Below are 21,027 nucleotides of genomic sequence, written 5' to 3'. Positions count from 1 at the left end.
GGATGCGTCGTGCTTTGGCGGACCGTCGGGAAAAAAAACCCTACATGTAACGTTTTTTTCTCCCGACGGACCGCTTTTTCCGACCGCGCCCCCACCTCCCCGCACCTTACAATGGGGCAGCGGATGGGCCGGAAAAATGCATCCGCTGCACCCATTGTGCAAAGCGTTAAACGCTAGCGTCGGAATCTCTCCCCGACGCATTGCGACGGGGAGATTCCGACGCTAGTGTGAAAGAAGCCTAAGGGGTTAAAAAGAGAAAACACAGTAGTTTGACAAAAAATGGCTTCACCGACCACTAACCATGAGTGGAGAAAAAGTTTTGGTGTTATCATTCATATTCTCTGAAAAAAAAAGGCCAAGAAAGCAAACATTCTGCCTGGGTATGTAAACTATTGAGCACAACTGTATGGAGAATGCTGAGCTTAGCACGCCTCTATTTCAAGCAGCCACGTAGACAATGAATGAAGTGATGATTGAAAGTGTGCACCACCGCTCCATTCAAGATGGGAATTTCCAGAGTCCTGTTCTTAGGATAATTGGTGAACCCAATTGTCTATACTGTAAGGATCAGTAAGTTATCCCATGTCTATTGAATAGGGCATTACTCTTAATGGGGATATCCACGGCTTTAATAAAAAGTATGCAGGTGCTAACAGAGGCAACTCCCTGTCTGTTGTGCCTGGCATTGGTCATTGACACCTCCTGCCAGAGATTCAGCTACTCCCTGCCAACAAAGCAGCAGTTACTCTTCCAGTTGACAGGGCTGGACTACTGATGTCATCCTGATTTACAGCCGGCTCTCTGCTGCCTAATTGGGGGAAGCCTGCTGTCAAGACAAAAAATAGCTTGTATATCTGTGTAAGTTCCACAGAGTAGACAAGGCTTGAGTAGGAATGTCCCATAAAATGCATAGATATATACTTTTAGGAATCCAATTTTTTTTTCTTTTTTTTTCTAGTGACGATTTTAAGAGTCTCATGAAAGAGAAAGAGATGATGGCCCAAACAAATTACACCTATGTTCTTCGTCTACTTGGACTGTACGAGACACAAGGAAGAACAGTCTGTAAATATGGCCTGGTCATGGAATACATGCCCTACGGTTCTATTTGCACCCTTTTTGACCGCATCAAAGAAGTTCCATGGGCATTAAAGTTTCAGATTCTTCACCAAGTGGCGCTAAGTATGAATTATCTCCACCATGTTCTTGAGCCGCCCATTATTCACCGTGACCTGAAGCCGCATAATGTTTTATTAAACAAGTCCTTAGATGTTCAGGTTGGTGTGTGATCATACTCTTGTATGTCATGTTCCTTCTAATGTGCATGAATTAGGTTATCATCGGTTAGAGTACAACTTTACATTAGTTTACCCCCCAAAAACAAGCGATTTTTTTGTTATTGGTCTTTCACTTTTTTCCCCCCTTTTCTTCCAAGTGTCATAACTTTTTTAATACCGGTATTTATAATTTTTCAGTGACCTAGCTGTATAAGGCCTAGTTATTTTTGCAATTTTGATTGACATAGTTATATTGTAAATGTGAAAAAATGTTCAGATTTGGTAAAATGGTGAAGAAAAAAAATGCAATTCTGCCACCACTTTTTTGGGTTTCATTTTCAGTGTTCTGATTTGTGGTTAAAAAGACCTAGCAACATGATTTTCCATGTCAGAATCATTATGTCGATGCCAAACTTGTAAAGTTATTTTTTTATTTATGTTATAAAAAATTGCATATTTGCTAAAAAGAAAAAATGTTTTTTGTCTCCATTTCCTGAAACCCATAACTCTTTTATTTTTGTATCAATTTACCTGTGTGAGGCCTGTTTTATTTTTATTGATACCAGTCTAGGTTTTGTACAATATTTGTATTGCTTTGTATTAGGAAGTGCGCTAACCGAAAAATTGCAATTTGTTTCATTTTACCATATATACTTGAGTATAAGTCGACCCAAGTATAAGCCGAAGCACCTAATTTTGCCATGAAAAACTGGATAAACTTATTGACTCAAGCATAAGCCAGGTATGCATTGTCCCCTCATCCCTATCCTGGTTTGCATGGCTCCCCTGTTCTGTCCTTGTATGCATGGCACCTTATCCCCTATCCTTCTATGCATGGTTACTTTAAAAAAAAAAACATCATACTTACCTTGCCTGTGCGCCCTCACTGCATCTCTTTCCGTCGCCAGCAGCTCTTCCTGCCAAGCGATAACGTGGCTCCGCTCATTAAGGTAATGAATATTCACTCCATGCCTATGGGAGTGGAGAGGCGTGAATATTCATTACCTTAATGAGTGGGGCCATGTGATCGCTCGGCTGGAAGAGCTGCTGGCGCCGTAACAAATGAGATGCAGCGAGGGCGCTCAAGAAGGTAAGTAGGATGTGTGCTGGCCCGCTGCTCCATTGCTACCCCTTCCCCGGCGTCTTTTTAGGACAATTGACTCGTGTATAAGCCAAGAGGGGCGTTTTCAGCACAAAAAAATGTGCTGAAAAACTCAGCTTATACCTGAGTATATACGGTAATTGTTTTTCCTTATGATATTTACCATGCACGTGAATTATTTATTTTTGCTATTTTTTATTCCCTTTAAGCGACTTGGACCTTTTATCACTTGTACCATACACTGCAATATCACCATATTGCAGGATATAATCAAAATAATGTTCTCTTGTGAAGTCCAGCCACAGGTCAAAGGCACTACTTTATAGGAGGAGTAAATGGCAGCCATGGTGGCCTTTGTTAGGCTTCCAGCAGGTATGGCAATTTATCGGCACATCTGATCACATTTTAATAATTAAACAGCCATTAGCAGACCTTGCTCCATTTGCTGATGTTACATGAAGCTGTGTAAGGCCTCCTTCACATTTCAGTGTCTCTGGAGACACTTACAGACGTACACAAATTATAATCTGTGCGTCTGTGCACATGTACATGCGTTCACATGGACCACGTGTCCGTACGCAAAACATATAGACATGTCCTTTTTGTGACGTTAAATAGACATGTGACACGTACCAATACCTTGGAAAAGCAGTACAGTTAGCGTTATTTCCAGACGTCAGGTGCTGAATGCAGCTCATCATTTTCGCGAGACCAGGTGACGCTGATGGAAGTTGGAGTCAGCACCCGATGTCTGTGTAGTGTGTGTTGCATAAATAATTAAATTTAAAAAATGGCATGCTGTGCTCTGTAATTTTTCTAACCAGCTGAGGGAAAGTCGATGGCTGGGGGTTCATGTATATATTCTTGGAAGGGGCCAATAACCATTAAGGTTTCCAGGATATTAGCATCAGCTCACAGCTGTTTGCGTAACCTTTACTGGTTATTACAGTCTTGCCTTGCGCAGGCCTTGTGCAGGCATGTACTATGGAGGACAGAGAATGAACTTCAATCCAATATTGCAGCCAGCATGCAGCCAGCGGGTAAGGAAAGGGTGAATCAAACACCCGAAAACCCCGCCTCTATGGCTGAAAATTGTTCCCTCCAAATTCAGGTGACAGAGTCCCTTTAAATTGATCAGCCATAACATTGGTGAAAAGTAATGCTGTACTTTAAATGCGACAGGAGAGTTGCTAGGCAGAAACGGACTAGTTAGTTCTTGAAGTTGACAACTTGGAAGCAGGAAAAATGAGCAAGCAGAAGGATTTAACAACTTTGTCAAAGGGCAAATGGTTCTGATTAAATGTCTGGATCAGCTGAGATGCTTGTACTTTGTTGGCCAACCACAAGCTCATCTTAGATGTTGTAATCTTCTTCTTATTCTAGTTAACAGATTTTGGCCTTGCTAAAAATGAAACATCTATCGCATTGAGTCAGTCTATGGTGGGTTCTCTGCCTTACATGCCACCTGAAGCCCTACAGTCCTACACTTGCAAGCCTACAAAAGAGTTTGATGTTTATAGGTGAGGTTTTCTCTTGTAATTTGCAAGTTTCATTTTCTTTATGTGTGCCCCAAAGGGCAATTTTTCTCTTTCAAAGATAAGTGGGTCAAGTAAGCCTTAAAGGGGTTGTCCCACCTTGAATAATTATGGCATATTTCATGCCATAAGTGGCTATTAGAAGCGTGCCTTATAGATCTTGAGATTAAATTGCAATACCAAGAAGGAAAAGATGGTATGATGATGTGCAAATGATGGAAACATAATTTTCAAAACACCTTGATTTATTCAGTATGGAATATGAGGTTCACACGTAGGTTATTCATTTTTATCTATGGAATGGTCTGCCACACTAAATGCACTTAGACAAAAAAATCAAGATTCCCAGCTGGCAGCCCTCTTTGCAGTTGCCGACTAATAATGTCACAGATGTGCTTGATGAGAGACAAGTCCAGAAATGCAGGCCGTCGAAGCACACAGGCTGCTCACAGTGGCATCAGAAAAATGCGGCCTGGTGTTGTGTTGAAAAATGGGGCAATTCCCAAAAGAATAACTCTTCATGGTGGTCTATGTGGTCCCCTGACCAATCTCTATCATTGCAACCAAAAGAAAATCAGAACTCATCACTGAAGATGATAGTCCTCCATTCCACCCTTCATTGCCGGCTTACTCTGCACCAGGATAGTGTTTGAAAGTGGTATGTGAGATCTTGATCATTGTCCAATGTCATGCAAACACCTTCTAACAGTGTATGACTTGGTATGTCTTGTCTAATTTTACTTGTAGTACAAAATGGTCCAATGCAAGCCACTCTTGAAATCTTACAGGATCATGTGGGCTACACCATGAAGAGACCTTAACGAAGTAACTCTACTCCAGTCCTAATTTTGAGATTATTGTGTGTGGTACCACATGACCCCACTCCATCTTAAAACCACCATAACTACTGTAAACCTAGGTATTAAATTAAATGCACAAAACACATTATTTTGGTTAACAAAATGGCCACAGCTTTTATTCAAATCACAGGATTAAATAATCACAGTAGGAGTCAGGTGGAGTGCGGGTACATTGGGATTCACAAGTACTGCGATATCCCCAGCTGTCTGACATACAGCACCAGGACAGACAGCCATAAAGGGGCGGCACGCACTGGCTTGCCATTCAAGCAGAGCCAGTAAACTTTCAGGGCACCAATGACCCTATTATCATCACTCCTGTGCTTAACCACTGTGCCCGCCCCTGATTGATGTTACCATTACAACGTCCTTGAGGCTGGCCACCAAAGCCGAGCCTGCTCACCACCATGAGGTTTTACATCCTCTATTAGTTAAAATGAGTCCACGTTAACTTGTCTTCAACTTCCACCTGACTCCTAAACCGCAAAGCTGTGACGGGTTATAAATTCCAAGTCTCATTTGACACTTTTTTTTTTTTTTTTTAAATGATTAAATCATTTTTGTAAACTTAAAAACTAGAAGTCCCTGCAAAAGCATTAATGGGACTAAACTTGGCAAAAATCCGACTCACAAAGAGTCATCCTACAGCGCTCAGGAGAGGAAAAAACCCCTGTGGGGGAAACCTCCAGGGAACCATGGCTTAAGGATTGCCCTTCCCTTGGGCTTAGAAGGTTACTGCAAATAATAACTCTTTATAGCCAATATACAATTGAACCTGGTACAATATACACAATGACAAATTCAAAAATACAATAAATCATCTATCATTATACAAGCAATAATAAAAAAGTTTTAGGACAGAGATTATAAACAGATCGGGAGGGCGGGTAATGTTTCCTCCTGTCCATCCTGTGAGAGAAAGAGGGAGAGCCAGAGTTGCCTCCCCTTTATAAGCCCCACCCTCCTCACAGTAATACAACAGGCACAAACATCTAAACTCCTTCCTCTTAAAGCAACAACACTCTTTTTTAAAATCTACACTGCAAAACAAACAAAAGCTGCAGGAGTTCTCGGTCTACCCATCCCCAAGTCATGTCCACCTCCGTCTAGTCTCCGGTGGTTTCTATATTGTAGCAGGACCTCTCTAGTCTTTATTCCAGGTACACTAACAGCTAGTGGTACCGGCATTTCTCCTAAGAGTCCCTGCAGCTGTTTTTCAACAAACCAACACCAAATCGCAAATTGCTTGTACCACTCTAAGCAGCCTGCATGACGTTAACATGCAGTGTCTCCAGCCTTGTCTCCCATCGAGCAAATCTGGGACGTCACTGGTTGGCAGTTGCAAAGGGAGTGTGATGATGTGTGCGACCAAGTGAATTCAACGTGGCAGAATATTGCTTGAACAGCTATTGGTAACCTCATTCAGGGCTGCCACTATAAATTTCGGGGCCCCATACTGGCAAAATTTTCGGGGCCCCCTTGAGACTCTGCCCAGGCTCCACCCCAGCCCCACCTCCAGGCTCCACCCCTCGAACTGTCCACAGTCCCACCGCTCTCTCTTGGAAAAACTCCACTTCTCACCAATCACACATTAACAGTTCCCATCACCAGATCACATACATAGCAGGCAGCTTTTGTTTTGGCCAAAAGATTTTTTAAGCCGCCACCATAACACGGTAGACACTTTTGGCCAGGCCCTACTCTACTGTAACCTATTAAATATTTGTTAAAATATGCAATACAATTTAGGTATATTTTTATTTATTTTTCAATTTTTAAAATGACCAATAATATCACATAGAAGGAACAAATACCACAACACCATGACCAGATGACATATTACCACCACAGTGATCGAATAATATCACATACAAGGAACAAATACCACAACACCATGACCAGACCACATATTACCACCACAGTGATCGAATAATATCACATACAAGGAACAAATACCACAACACCATGTCCAGACCACATATTACCACCACATAGTGACTGAATACTACAATTCTGATCAGTAATTTAAAAAAAGCACCATACTATCACCATAAGTGCCATTATACACAGTAGATCTGTACTTAGTATGCAGTGTCTGTGTACAGATAATATAGTGATCACTAGTGAAATTATACACAGGAGCTCTGTATACAGTGTATAGTGTCAGTGTATAGGTAACACACTGACTCACCAGTGACGTCTCTAGGTGAAGTCCTTCATCTTTCATCCAGCACAGACCGCCATCATTTCATCCAGCCAGGACTTCTCTCTGCAGGAAATAACACAGTTATCTCGAGCTCCGCTTGCAGAACACATTACTTAATTTTTCACAACTTCTACATTACACCACATGAAGAAGGCGACATAGTATCACTCTATACAGTAACAGGACCGCCCCCCATTTAAAACAGTATGCTCAAAAAATAAAATAAATACATCACTGCAGTAATAATATCCCTAAATTAGCCCCTATGGTATTAATAATATCCCCCAGCCTGGCCCCGTGTGTCTCATTCCTGGCGTCAGCCAGATGTTCTCCCATCCTGCCCTCATGAGTATCCATTCTGCCCCATATGATCTCCCCATCCTGCCCCATATGATCGCCCCATGTGATCTCTCCATCCTGCCCCATCTGTCTCCATCGTATCCATCCTGCCCCATGATCCTGCACGATCTGTCTCCAATTCTGCCCCCAGTGTCTCCAATCATGCCCCATGTCTCCATTCTGCCCCCTATGTCTCCAACCATGCCCTCATGTCTGCAATCCTGACACTTGTCTCCAATCATGCCCCCTGTGTCTCCATTCTGCCCCATCTGTCTCCAATCCTGCCCCATCTGTCTCCAGTCATGCCCCCATGTCTTTCATCCTGCCCCGTGTCTCCAATCATGCCCCGTATCTCCATTCTGCCCCGTGTCTCGCATTCTGCCCCAATGTCCAGCATTCTGCCCCTGGGTCTCACAGTCTGCCCCTGTATCCAGCATTCTGCCCGTGTCACTGTGTCCAGCATTCTGCCCCTGTCACTGTGTCCAGCATTTCTGCCCCACTGTGTCCAGCATTCTGCCCCATTGTCTCCAGCATTCTGCCCCACTGTCTCCAACATTCTGCCCCACTGTGTGTCCAGCATTCTGCCCCACTGTGTCCAGCATTCTGCCCCACTGTGTGTCCAGCATTCTGCCCCACTGTGTGTCCAGCATTCTGCCCCACTGTGTGTCCAGCATTCTGCCCCACTGTGTATCCAGCATTCTGCCCCACTGTGTGTCCAGCATTCTGCCCCACTGTGTCCAGCATTCTGCCCCACTGTGTCCACCATTCTGTCCCACTGTGTCCAGCATTTCTGCCCGTGTGTCCACCATTCTGTCCCACTGTGTCCAGCATTTCTGCCCCTGTGTCCAGCATTCTGCCCCACTGTGTCCACCATTCTGTCCCACTGTGTCCAGCATTTCTGCCCCTGTGTGTCCAGCATTCTGTCCCAGTGTGTCCAGCATTTCTGCCCCTGTGTGTCCAGCATTGTCCCACTGTGTCCTGCATTTCTGCCCGTGTGTCCAGCATTCTGCCCCACTGTGTCCAGCATTTCTGCCCGTGTGTTCAGCATTCTGCCCTACTGTGTCCAGCATTCTGCCCCACTTTGTCCAGCATTCTGCCCCACTGTGTCCAGCATTCTGCCCCACTGTGTCCACCATTCTGTCCAACTGTGTCCAGCATTTCTGCCCCTGTGTGTCCACCATTCTGTCCCACTGTGTCCAGCATTTCTGCCCCTGTGTGTCCAGCATTCTGCCCCACTGTGTCCACCATTCTGTCCCACTGTGTCCAGCATTTCTGCCCCTGTGTGTCCAGCATTCTGTCCCACTGTGTCCAGCATTTCTGCCCCTGTGTGTCCAGCATTCTGCCCCACTGTGTCCAGCATTTCTGCCCGTGTGTCCAGCATTCTGCCCCTGTGTGTCCACCATTCTGTCCCACTGTGTCCAGCATTTCTGCCCCTGTGTGTCCACCATTCTGCCCCACTGTGTCCAGCATTTCTGCCCCACTGTGTCCAGCATTTCTGCCACTGTGTGTCCAGCATTCTGCCCCACTGTGTCCAGCATTCTGCCCCACTGTGTCCAGCATTTCTGCCCCTGTGTGTCTACCATTCTGTCCCACTGTGTCCAGCATTTCTGCCCCCACTGTGTCCAGCATTTCTGCCCCACTGTGTCCAGCATTTCTGCCCCACTGTGTCCAGCTTTCTGCCCCACTGTGTCCACCATTCTGCCCCACTGTGTCCAGCATTTCTGCCCCTGTGTGTCCAGCATTCTGCCCCACTGTGTCCAGCATTCTGCCCCACTGTGTCCAGCATTCTGCCCCACTGTGTTCACCATTCTGCCCCACTGTGTCTAGCATTTCTGCCCCTGTGTGTCCAGCATTCTGCCCCACTGTGTCCAGCATTCTGCCCCACTGTGTCCAGCATTCTGCCCCACTGTGTCCAGCATTCTGCCCCACTGTGTCCAGCATTTCTGCCCCTGTGTGTCCACCATTCTGTCCCACTGTGTCCAGCATTTCTGCCCCTGTGTGTCCAGCATTCTGCCCCACTGTGTCCAGCATTTCTGCCCCTGTGTGTCCAGCATTCTGCCCCACTGTATCCAGCATTTCTGCCCGTGTGTCCAGCATTCTGCCCCACTGTGTCCAGCATTCTGCCCCACTGTGTCCAGCATTTCTGCCCCTGTGTGTCCAGCATTCTGTCCCACTGTGTCCAGCATTTCTGCCCCTGTGTGTCCAGCATTCTGCCCCACTGTATCCAGCATTTCTGCCCGTGTGTCCAGCATTCTGCCCCACTGTGTCCAGCATTTCTGCCCCACTGTGTCCAGCATTTCTGCCCCACTGTGTCCAGCTTTCTGCCCCACTGTGTCCACCATTCTGCCCCACTGTGTCCAGCATTTCTGCCCATGTGTCCAGCATTCTGCCCCACTGTGTCCAGCATTCTGCCCCACTGTGTCCAGCATTCTGCCCCACTGTGTCCACCATTCTGCCCCACTGTGTCCAGCATTTCTGCCCCTGTGTGTCCAGCATTCTGCCCCACTGTGTCCAGCATTCTGCCCCACTGTGTCCAGCATTCTGCCCCACTGTGTCCACCATTCTGCCCCACTGTGTCCAGCATTTCTGCCCCTGTGTGTCCAGCATTCTGCCCCACTGTGTCCACCATTCTGCCCCACTGTGTCCACCATTCTGCCCCTGTGTGTCCAGCATTCTGCCCCACTGTGTGTCCACCGTTCTGTCCCACTGTGTCCAGCATTTCTGCCCCTGTGTGTCCACCATTCTGCCCCACTGTGTCCAGCATTTCTGCCCCACTGTGTCCAGCATTTCTGCCCCTGTGTGTCCATCATCCTGCCCCCCGGGCCCCCCTGGATCGCAGCTCTCAAAGAAAAAAAAAAAACCACGACTTCTTACCTGGCCATGCTCCTGCGCCGGGCGAAGATCCCCCCAGGCTCCACACAGACGCACTCGCCGGGCCCGGCGGCTGACAATGACGTCAGACGCCGGCGACGCCGGCGAGTGCGCACTGCGGCCCTATTCAGCTGCCAGCCTCAGACTGGCTGGCGGCTGTTAACTATTGACGTGCGGGCACGGGCCCGCACGTCAATACTGTGCAGCTGCCGCAGCGCCTGCAGGGGGGCCCGGTGACCAGATGAGACGCCAGTCACGGCTGTCATGCCCTGATGGCGGCCCTGACCTCATTGGTAGTGTCCATTGATCATATGATCGTCATGCAGCTATTACTTTATCCTAATGGTGTTGCAATTTCAAAGTCCAAGAGTGTATATTGTTATATATCAAAATAAAAATAGTTAATTACAATAAAGGGGTAATCCAATAGCAACAATGTTAGCTGTGGGTTTAAATAATTACCGTATATACTCGAGTATAAGCTGAGATTTTCAGCCCAAATTTTTGGGCTGAAAGTTCCCCTCTCGGCTTATACTCGAGTCACGGTGTGCGGCAGGGTCGGCGGGTGAGGGGGAGAGGGCGCTGAGGCATACTCACCTAGTCCCAGCGCTCCTGACGCTGCCCCTGCCTGTGACACAGTCTCCGGGTGCCGCAGCTCTTCCCCTGTTCAGCGCTCATTAGAGAAATGAATATGGACTCCACTCCCATAGGGGTGGAGCCACATATTCATTCCTCTGAGCGGTGCCAGTGACCGCTGACAGGAAGAGCTGCGGCACCCGAAGACAGTGTGACAGGCAGGGGCAGCGTCAGGAGCGCCGGGACTAGGTGAGTATTTTATATTCACCTGTCCGCGTTCCACACGCCGGGCGCCGTTCTGTCTTCGCGTCCTCTTGCAGTGACTGTGCAGGTCAGAGGGCGCGATGACGTATATAGTGTGCGCGCTGGACTCTGCCTGATCAGTCAGTGCAGAGAGATGCCGGGATGAGACGCCGGGAGCTGCAAGCAAGAGAGGGGAGTATGGCACTTTTTTTTTATTATTGCAGCAGCAGCAATGGCACAGCTTTATATGGAGCATCTATGGGGCAAAAATAAACGGCGCAGAGCACTATATGGCACAGTTATGGGGCAAAAATAAACGGTGCAGAGCACTATATGGCACAGCTATGGGGCAAGAATGCAACGGTGCAGAGCACTATATGGCACAGCTATGGGGCAAGAATGAACGGTGCAGGCACTATATGGCACAGCTATGGGGCAAGAATGAACGGTGCAGAGCACTATATGGCACAGCTATGGGGCAAGAATGAATGGTGCAGAGCACTATATGGCACAGCTATGGGGCAAGAATGAACGGTGCAGAGCACTATATGGCACAGCTATGGGGCAATAATGAACGGTGCAGAGCACTATATGGCACAGCTATGGGGCAAGAATGAACGGTGCAGAGCACTATATGGCACAGCTATGGGGCAATAATGAAAGGTGCAGAGCACTATATGGCTCAGCTATGGGGCAAGAATGAGCGGTGCAGAGCTGTTATGTAGGCAATCCAGTAACACAGTGTGCAGCAATCAGAGCACATACAGTGATCTGACAATAACCCAAAAACAATAGAACGAGCTCTGAGACGTGGAATCTTTGTAGACCGCAATACCTGAACCTATCCTAACACAACTAAAGGCAGCTGTGGATTGCGCCTGTCACTACCTATGCAACTCGGCACAGCCTGAGGAGCTGACTAGCCTGAAGATAGAAATACAAGCCTGACTTGCCTCAGAGAAATACCCCAAAGGAAAAGGCAGCCCCCCACATATAATGACTGTTAGCAAGATGAAAAGACAAAACGTAGGGATGAAATAGATTCAGCAAAGTGAGGCCCGATATTCTAGATAGAGCGAGGATAGCAAAGAGAACTATGCAGTCTACAAAAACCCCTAAAGCAAAAACCACGCAAAGGGGGCAAAAAGACCCACCGTGCCGAACTAACGGCACGGCGGTACACCCTTTGCGTCTCAGAGCTTCCAGCAAAAACGAATAGACAAGCTGGACAGAAAAAACAGCAACAAAAGCAAAGAAGCACTTATCTAAGCAGAGCAGCAAGCCACAGGAAAGATCCAGGAGCTCAGATCCAACACTGGAACATTGACAAGGAGCAAGGAAGACAGAATCAGGCGGAGTTAAATAACAAGGCAGCCAACGAGCTCACCAGAACACCTGAGGGAGGAAGCCCAGAGGCTGCAGTACCACTTGTGACCACAGGAGTGAATTCAGCCACAGAATTCACAACAGTACCCCCCCCTTGAGGAGGGGTCACCGAACCCTCACCAGAGCCCCAGGCCGACCAGGATGAGCCACATGAAAGGCACGAACAAGATCTGGAGCATGGACATCAGAGGCAAAAACCCAGGAATTATCTTCCTGAGCATAACCCTTCCATTTAACCAGATACTGGAGTTTCCGTCTAGAAACACGAGAATCCAAAATTTTCTCCACAATATACTCCAATTCCCCTTCCACCAAAACAGGGGCAGGAGGCTCAACAGATGGAACCATAGGTGCCACGTATCTCCGCAACAACGACCTATGGAAAACATTATGTATGGAAAAGGAGTCCGGGAGGGTCAGACGAAAGGACACAGGATTGAGAATCTCAGAAATCCTATACGGACCAATAAAATGAGGTTTAAATTTAGGAGAGGAAACCTTCATAGGAATATGACGAGAAGATAACCAAACCAGATCCCCAACACGAAGTCGGGGACCCACACGGCGTCTGCGATTAGCGAAAAGTTGAGCCTTCTCCTGGGACAAGGTCAAATTGTCCACTACCTGAGTCCAGATCTGCTGCAGCCTGTCCACCACAGAATCCACACCAGGACAGTCCGAAGACTCAACCTGTCCTGAAGAGAAACGAGGATGGAACCCAGAATTGCAGAAAAATGGAGAGACCAAGGTAGCCGAGCTGGCCCGATTATTAAGGGCGAACTCAGCCAATGGCAAAAAGGACACCCAATCATCCTGGTCTGCAGAAACAAAACATCTCAGATATGTTTCCAAGGTCTGATTGGTTCGTTCGGTCTGGCCATTAGTCTGAGGATGGAAAGCCGAGGAAAAAGATAGGTCAATGCCCATCCTACCACAAAAGGCTCGCCAGAACCTTGAAACAAACTGGGAACCTCTGTCAGAAACAATATTCTCAGGAATGCCATGCAAACGAACCACATGCTGGAAGAACAAAGGCACCAAATCAGAGGAGGAAGGCAATTTAGCCAAGGGCACCAGATGGACCATTTTAGAAAAGCGATCACAGACCACCCAAATGACTGACATCTTTTGAGAAACGGGAAGGTCAGAAATGAAATCCATCGAAATATGTGTCCAAGGCCTCTTCGGGACCGGCAAGGGCAAAAGCAACCCACTGGCACGTGAACAGCAGGGCTTAGCCCTAGCACAAATCCCACAGGACTGCACAAAAGTACGTACATCCCGTGACAGAGATGGCCACCAGAAGGATCTAGCCACTAACTCTCTGGTACCAAAGATTCCTGGATGACCAGCCAACACCGAACAATGAAGTTCAGAGATAACTTTACTAGTCCACCTATCAGGGACGAACAGTTTCTCGGCCGGACAACGATCAGGTTTATTAGCCTGAAATTTTTGCAACACTCGCCGCAAATCAGGGGAGATGGCAGACACAATGACTCCTTCCTTGAGGATACTCGCCGGCTCAGATAAACCCGGAGAGTCGGGCACAAAACTCCTAGACAGAGCATCTGCCTTCACATTTTTAGAGCCCGGAAGGTACGAAATCACAAAATCGAAGCGAGCAAAAAATAACGACCAACGGGCCTGTCTAGGATTCAAGCGCTTGGCAGACTCGAGATAAGTAAGGTTCTTATGATCAGTCAATACCACCACGCGATGCTTAGCTCCTTCAAGCCAATGACGCCATTCCTCGAATGCCCACTTCATGGCCAGCAACTCTCGGTTGCCCACATCATAATTACGCTCAGCAGCAGAAAACTTCCTGGAAAAGACAGCACATGATTTCAACACTGAGCAACCAGAACCTCTCTGTGACAAAACCGCCCCTGCTCCAATCTCAGAAGCATCAACCTCGACCTGGAACGGAAGAGAAACATCTGGTTGACACAACACAGGGGCAGAACAAAAACGACGCTTCAACTCCTGAAAAGCTTCCACGGCAGCAGAAGACCAATTAACCAAATCAGCACCCTTCTTGGTCAAATCGGTCAATGGTTTGGCAATGCTAGAAAAATTACAGATGAAGCGACGATAAAAATTAGCAAAGCCCAGGAACTTTTGCAGACTTTTCAGAGATGTCGGCTGAGTCCAATCCTGGATGGCTTGGACCTTAACCGGATCCATCTCGATAGTAGAAGGGGAAAAGATGAACCCCAAAAATGAAACTTTCTGCACCCCAAAGAGACACTTTGATCCCTTCACGAACAAAGAATTAGCACGCAGTACCTGGAAAACCATTCTGACCTGCTTCACATGAGACTCCCAATCATCAGAGAAGATCAAAATGTCATCCAAGTAAACAATCAGGAATTTATCCAGATACTCACGGAAGATGTCATGCATAAAAGACTGAAAAACAGATGGAGCATTGGCAAGTCCGAACGGCATCACTAGATACTCAAAATGACCCTCGGGCGTATTAAATGCCGTTTTCCATTCATCTCCTTGCCTGATTCTCACCAGATTATACGCACCACGAAGATCTATCTTAGTGAACCAACTAGCCCCCTTAATCCGAGCAAACAAGTCAGATAACAATGGCAAGGGATACTGAAATTTAACAGTGATCTTATTAAGAAGGCGGTAATCAATACACGGTCTCAGCGAACCATCCTTCTTGGCTACAAAAAAGAACCCTGCTCCCAGTGGTGATGACGATGGGCGAATATGTCCCTTCTCCAGGGATTCCTTCACATAACTGCGCATAGCGGTGTGTTCAGGCACGGACAAATTAAATAAACGACCTTTAGGGAATTTACTACCAGGAATCAAATTGATAGCACAATCACAATCCCTATGCGGAGGTAGGGCATCGGACTTGGGCTCTTCAAATACATCCTGAAAATCAGACAAGAACTCTGGGACCTCAGAAGGAGTGGATGACGAAATAGACAAAAATGGAACATCACCATGTACCCCCTGACAACCCCAGCTGGATACCGACATAGAGTTCCAATCCAATACTGGATTATGGGTTTGTAGCTATGGCAACCCCAACACGACCACATCATGCAGATTATGCAGCACCAGAAAGCGAATAACTTCCTGATGTGCAGGAGCCATGCACATGGTCAGCTGGGCCCAGTACTGAGGTTTATTCTTGGCCAAAGGTGTAGCATCAATTCCTCTCAACGGAATAGGACACCGCAAAGGCTCCAAGAAAAAGCCACAACGTTTAGCATAATCCAAATCCATCAGATTCAGGGCAGCGCCTGAATCCACAAACGCCATGACCGAATACGATGACAAAGAGCATATCAAGGTAATGGACAGAAGGAATTTGGACTGTACAGTACCAATGACGGCAGACCTATCGAACCGCTTAGTGCGCTTAGGACAATCAGAAATAGCATGAGTGGAATCACCACAGTAGAAACACAGACCATTCAGACGTCTGTGTTCTTGCCGTTCAACTCTGGTCATAGTCCTATCGCACTGCATAGGCTCAGGTTTAATCTCAGACAATACCGCCAGATGGTGCACAGATTTACGCTCGCGCAAGCGACGACCGATCTGAATGGCCAAAGACATAGACTCATTCAAACCAGCAGTCATAGGAAAACCCACCATGACATCCTTAAGAGCCTCAGAGAGACCCTTTCTGAACAAAGCTGCCAGCGCAGATTCATTCCACAGAGTGAGTACAGACCACTTCCTAAATTTCTGACAATATACTTCTATATCATCCTGACCCTGGCACAAAGCCAGCAAATTTTTCTCAGCCTGATCCACTGAATTAGGCTCATCGTACAGCAATCCGAGCACCAGGAAAAACGCATCGACACCACTCAATGCAGGGTCTCCTGGCGCAAGAGAAAATGCCCAGTCCTGAGGGTCGCCGCGCAAAAAAGAAATAATAATCAAAACCTGTTGAACTGAATTACCAGAAGAATGAGGTTTCAAGGCCAGAAATAACTTACAATTATTTTTGAAGCTCAGAAACTTATTTCTATCACCAAAAAACAAATCAGGAATAGGAATTCTTGGTTCTAGCATAGATTTCTGATCAATTGTATCCTGAATCTTTTGTACATTTATAACGAGATTATCCATTGAAGAGCACAGAGCCTGAATATCCATGTCCACAGCTGTGTCCTGAATCACCCTAATGTCTAGGGGAAAAAAAAGACTGAACACAGAGCTGAGAAAAAAAAATGATGTCAGAACTTCTTTTTTCCCTCTATTGAGAATCATTAGATTGGCTCCTTGTACTGTTATGTAGGCAATCCAGTAACAGTGTGCAGCAATCAGAGCACATACAGTGATCTGACAATAACCCAAAAACAATAGAACGAGCTCTGAGACGTGGAATCTTTGTAGACCGCAATACCTGAACCTATCCTAACACAACTAAAGGCAGCTGTGGATTGCGCCTGTCACTACCTATGCAACTCGGCACAGCCTGAGGAGCTGACTAGCCTGAAGATAGAAATACAAGCCTGACTTGCCTCAGAGAAATACCCCAAAGGAAAAGGCAGCCCCCCACATATAATGACTGTTAGCAAGATGAAAAGACAAAACGTAGGGATGAAATAGATTCAGCAAAGTGAGGCCCGATATTCTAGATAGAGCGAGGATAGCAAAGAGAACTATGCAGTCTACAAAAAACCCTAAAGCAAAAACCACGCAAAGGGGGCAAAAAGACCCACCGTGCCGAACTAACGGCACGGCGGTACACCCTTTGCGTCTCAGAGCTTCCAGCAAAAACGAATAGACAAGCTGGACAGAAAAAACAGCAACAAAAGCAAAGAAGCACTTATCTAAGCAGAGCAGCAAGCCACAGGAAAGATCCAGGAGCTCAGATCCAACACTGGAACATTGACAAGGAGCAAGGAAGACAGAATCAGGCGGAGTTAAATAAGGCAGCCAACGAGCTCACCAGAACACCTGAGGGAGGAAGCCCAGAGGCTGCAGTACCACTTGTGACCACAGGAGTGAATTCAGCCACAGAATTCACAACACAGAGCACTATATGGCACAGCTATGGGGCAATAATGAACGGTGCAGAGCACTATATGGCACAGCTATGGGGCAAGAATGAACGGTGCAGAGCACTATATGGCACAGTTATGGGGCAAGAATGAACGGTGCAGAGCACTATATGGCACAGCTATGGGGCAATAATGAACGGTGCAGAGCACTATATGGCACAGCTATGGGGCAAGAATGAACGGTGCAGAGTACTATATGGCACAGTTATGGGGCAAGAATGAACGGTGCAGAGCACTATATGGCACAGCTATGGGGCAAGAATGAACGGTGCAGGGCACTATATGGCACAGCTATGGGGCAATAATGAACGGTGCAGAGCACTATATGGCACAACTATGGGGCAATAATAAATGGTGCAGAGCACTATATGGCACATCTATGGGGCAATAATGAACGGTTCAGAGCACTATATGGCACAGCTATGGGGCAATAATGAACTGTGCAGAGCACTATATGGCACAGCTATGGGGCAATAATGAACGGTGCAGAGCACTATATGGCACACCTTTCTATGGTACATCTATGGGGCAATAATGAACGGTGCAGAGCACTATATGGCACAGCTATGGGGCCATAATGAATAGTATGGAGCATCTATTTTTATAATTGAAATTCACCGGTAGCTGCTGCATTTTCCACCCTAGGCTTATACTCAAGTTTTCCCAGTTTTTTGTGGCAAAATTAGGGGGGTCGGCTTATACTCGGGTCGGCTTATACTCGAGTATATACGGTATATAGAGGCTTTTGGGCTTGATCTCGAGCTATGGCGACTTGATGATGAATGCTCTGTAGGAAAATCTATCTTGCCTATATACCGTAGGTCCACTAGGGTCTTCTCCACCGTTATCTTGATGATCATAGATGATGGTCACGAAGTGTGGAAACTTTCAGGCAAAAGAGTTTTCCAGGCAACCCTCCCGCATGAAAAAGCAATTTGGGTGTCCCAAAAATGAGTCCTTAAACTCTTTGTTACTTTTGTCTTCGTTTCTTAGTTCCCATTAATTTCCCCTGCAGCCATCCTTGCGGTTTGTTATTATTTGCATCCTGAACTTTTTGCCAGCGCTCCCTCTGTGCCTTTTGACTATATTTTCCAAAATGCTAAGTTGTATCTGTTCCACACACTTCCCAACATTAGTGCCTGCCCACTTCACCTACAAAGCACCTTCCTGAGACTTCTATACAGTCTTAAGATGGATACATTGCTGAAGGTACAGTTTTCTCCTTCCTAATATTCATCCCACTTTACCTAGGATGTGTTAACCGGACACTCTCCTGCAGTCAGTAATCTTACATGGGCTGACAATGGCTGGCACAGTGTACTGTAGTGGAAATTACTCATATAATGTAGTCATTTATTCTAATGTAATCCAGTACTGTGAACCTTCCAGCATCATCGCTTCAGGACATGTTTTAATGAATACCATTTCTTTTAGCCACAAGATTACTTTTTTAATCTAGTACATATGATCTTCAGGAACCAAAAAACGGCCATACACATTAAAGTTGACTGAAACTGAGATCAGCTACCTATTCAATGAGGAAGTCTACAGCCCACAGATGACATACCACATCCAGTTTTAGGGACACTAAGGTTTGAATTTGCTGTCACTTTCCATATATTAATTCCCTCTCATTATATTGCAGTTTTGCAGTCTTGTTCTGGTCCGTCTTGTCTGGTCAGGAGCCTTATAAAAGTAAGTCCCAGACTTTGCTATTGCTTTACTTTTTACTCTATTAGGCTCCATCATTCCTGGAAACATCTCTGAGCTCATTGTTTATGTTCTTCTTTTGTCTGGTTTGCATCAGTTTTGACATACACTCTGCATCATCTGGGATTTTCCACATATACAGTTCAAATTCAGAGAATAGGACTGCTTGAAAGTTAATGGTGTTGCTTATCTGTTCAATGGTCACCTTTTACAATCTTGTTTTTCATCAGGCACTTTTCGATTTAGGAGTCCAGCATTTTTTTTTTATCAGAATTGGTCCTAGTGGTGATATTAACAGCTTCACCCCTCAAGCCTGTTTTCACCTTCATGACAGACCAAATTTTAAAATTCTGACCACTGTCATTTTATGAGGTAATAGCTGTGGAATGCTTCAACGGATCCCACTTATTCTGAGATATTTTTTTTTCTGGCATATTGTACTTCATGTTAGTGGTAAAATTTGTGCGATTTGACTTGCATTTATTTGTGAAAAAAAAGGAAACTTGGCAAAAATTCTGAAAATTTCACAATTTTCAAACTTTTTATGCCCTTAAACCAAAATGTTATGTTGCACAAAATAGTTAATACATAACATTTCCCACATGTCTACTTTACATCAGCACAATTTTTGAAAACACAAGTTTTTTTTGTTAGGAAGGTTATAAGGGTTAAAAGATGACCAGCAATTTCTCATTTTTCTAACAAAATTTGCAAAACCATTTTTTTTTTTTAGGAGCCACGTCACATTTGAAGGGACTTTGAGGGGCCTTTATGACAGAGATTACCTAAAAGTGACACCATTATAAAAATTGCAACCCTCAAGGTGCTCAAAACCACATTCAAGAAGTTTATTAACGCTTCAGTTGCTTCACACGAATTAATGCAACGTGGAAGGAAAATTTTTTTTTTTTTTTTTACAGAAAGTTTACTCTAGCCCCAAATGTTTTATTTTCACAAGGGTAACAGGAGAAAATGAACCCCATGATTGTTGTGTCATATTTTTCCTGAGTACGCCAATACCCCATATGTGGGAGAAAAGTACTATTTTATGCATTGCAGTGCTTGGAAGCCCCTGATGTGCTTAAACAGTGGAAACTCTCCACAAGTGACCACATATTGAAAACTAGACCCCTCAAGGAATATATCTTAAACTTTCAGGTACTTCACAGAAGTTTACAATGTTAAGCTGTAAAAATAAAAATCACATTTGTCCCACAAATTTTTTTTCTATCCCCAATTTTTTATTTTCACTAGGGTAATAGGAGAAATTGCACAATACAATTTGTTGTGCAATTTCACCTGATTATGCCGATACCCCATATATGTGGGGGAAAACTACTGTTAGGGCGCACGGCAGGGCTGAAAAGGAAAGGAGCACCATTTAACTTTTTGAATGCAAAATTGTCTGGAATCATTAGTGGACTCCATGTCACATTTGTAGAGCCTCTGATTTGCCTAAACAATATAAACTCCCCCACAAGTGATGCCATTTTGGAAACTAGAGCCCTCAAGGAATTTATCTAGACATGTTGTGAGCACCTTGAACCCCCAGGTGCATCACAGAAGTTTATAATGTTGAAGTGTGAAAATGAGAAAATATTTTTTTCCCACAAAAATGTTGTTTTTTTCCCCAAATGTTTCAAGTTCACAGGGGTAAGAGGGGAAAATGGGCCATACATTTTATTGTGGAATTTCCCCTGTATACCCCGATACCCCATGTGTGGTCGAAAACCACTTCAGCGGCATGGTGCAGCGCAAAGCTCAGGAGGAAAGTAGAGCCATATTGGAGTTCATAATCCCCACAAAGTTATCGTTCAGTGAAAAGTTTATTTTTAACTGGTGGTCTACCTCAATGAACTCAACATCTG

At 45.6% G+C, this 21,027-nt stretch overlaps 1 protein-coding gene across 4 annotated transcripts in view; it reads left to right on the top strand.

Annotated features, from left to right (window-relative positions):
* Positions 1–21,027, top strand: part of LOC138637922 (receptor-interacting serine/threonine-protein kinase 4-like) — an 81,080-nt gene that overhangs the window by 32,596 nt on the left and 27,457 nt on the right. For all 4 annotated transcript variants that reach the window (XM_069726857.1, XM_069726863.1, XM_069726851.1 and 1 more), the window contains exons 2-4: positions 959–1,277; positions 3,763–3,899; positions 19,095–19,144. In XM_069726857.1, coding sequence (XP_069582958.1) covers positions 959–1,277; positions 3,763–3,899; positions 19,095–19,144 — 506 coding nt within the window. The remainder of the gene's footprint in view (positions 1–958; positions 1,278–3,762; positions 3,900–19,094; positions 19,145–21,027) is intronic.

This window comes from Ranitomeya imitator, chromosome 1 (assembly GCF_032444005.1).
Source record: "Ranitomeya imitator isolate aRanImi1 chromosome 1, aRanImi1.pri, whole genome shotgun sequence".
Classification (NCBI taxonomy): Eukaryota; Metazoa; Chordata; class Amphibia; order Anura; family Dendrobatidae; genus Ranitomeya; species Ranitomeya imitator.
This window is presented reverse-complemented; position numbering and strand designations above follow the sequence as displayed.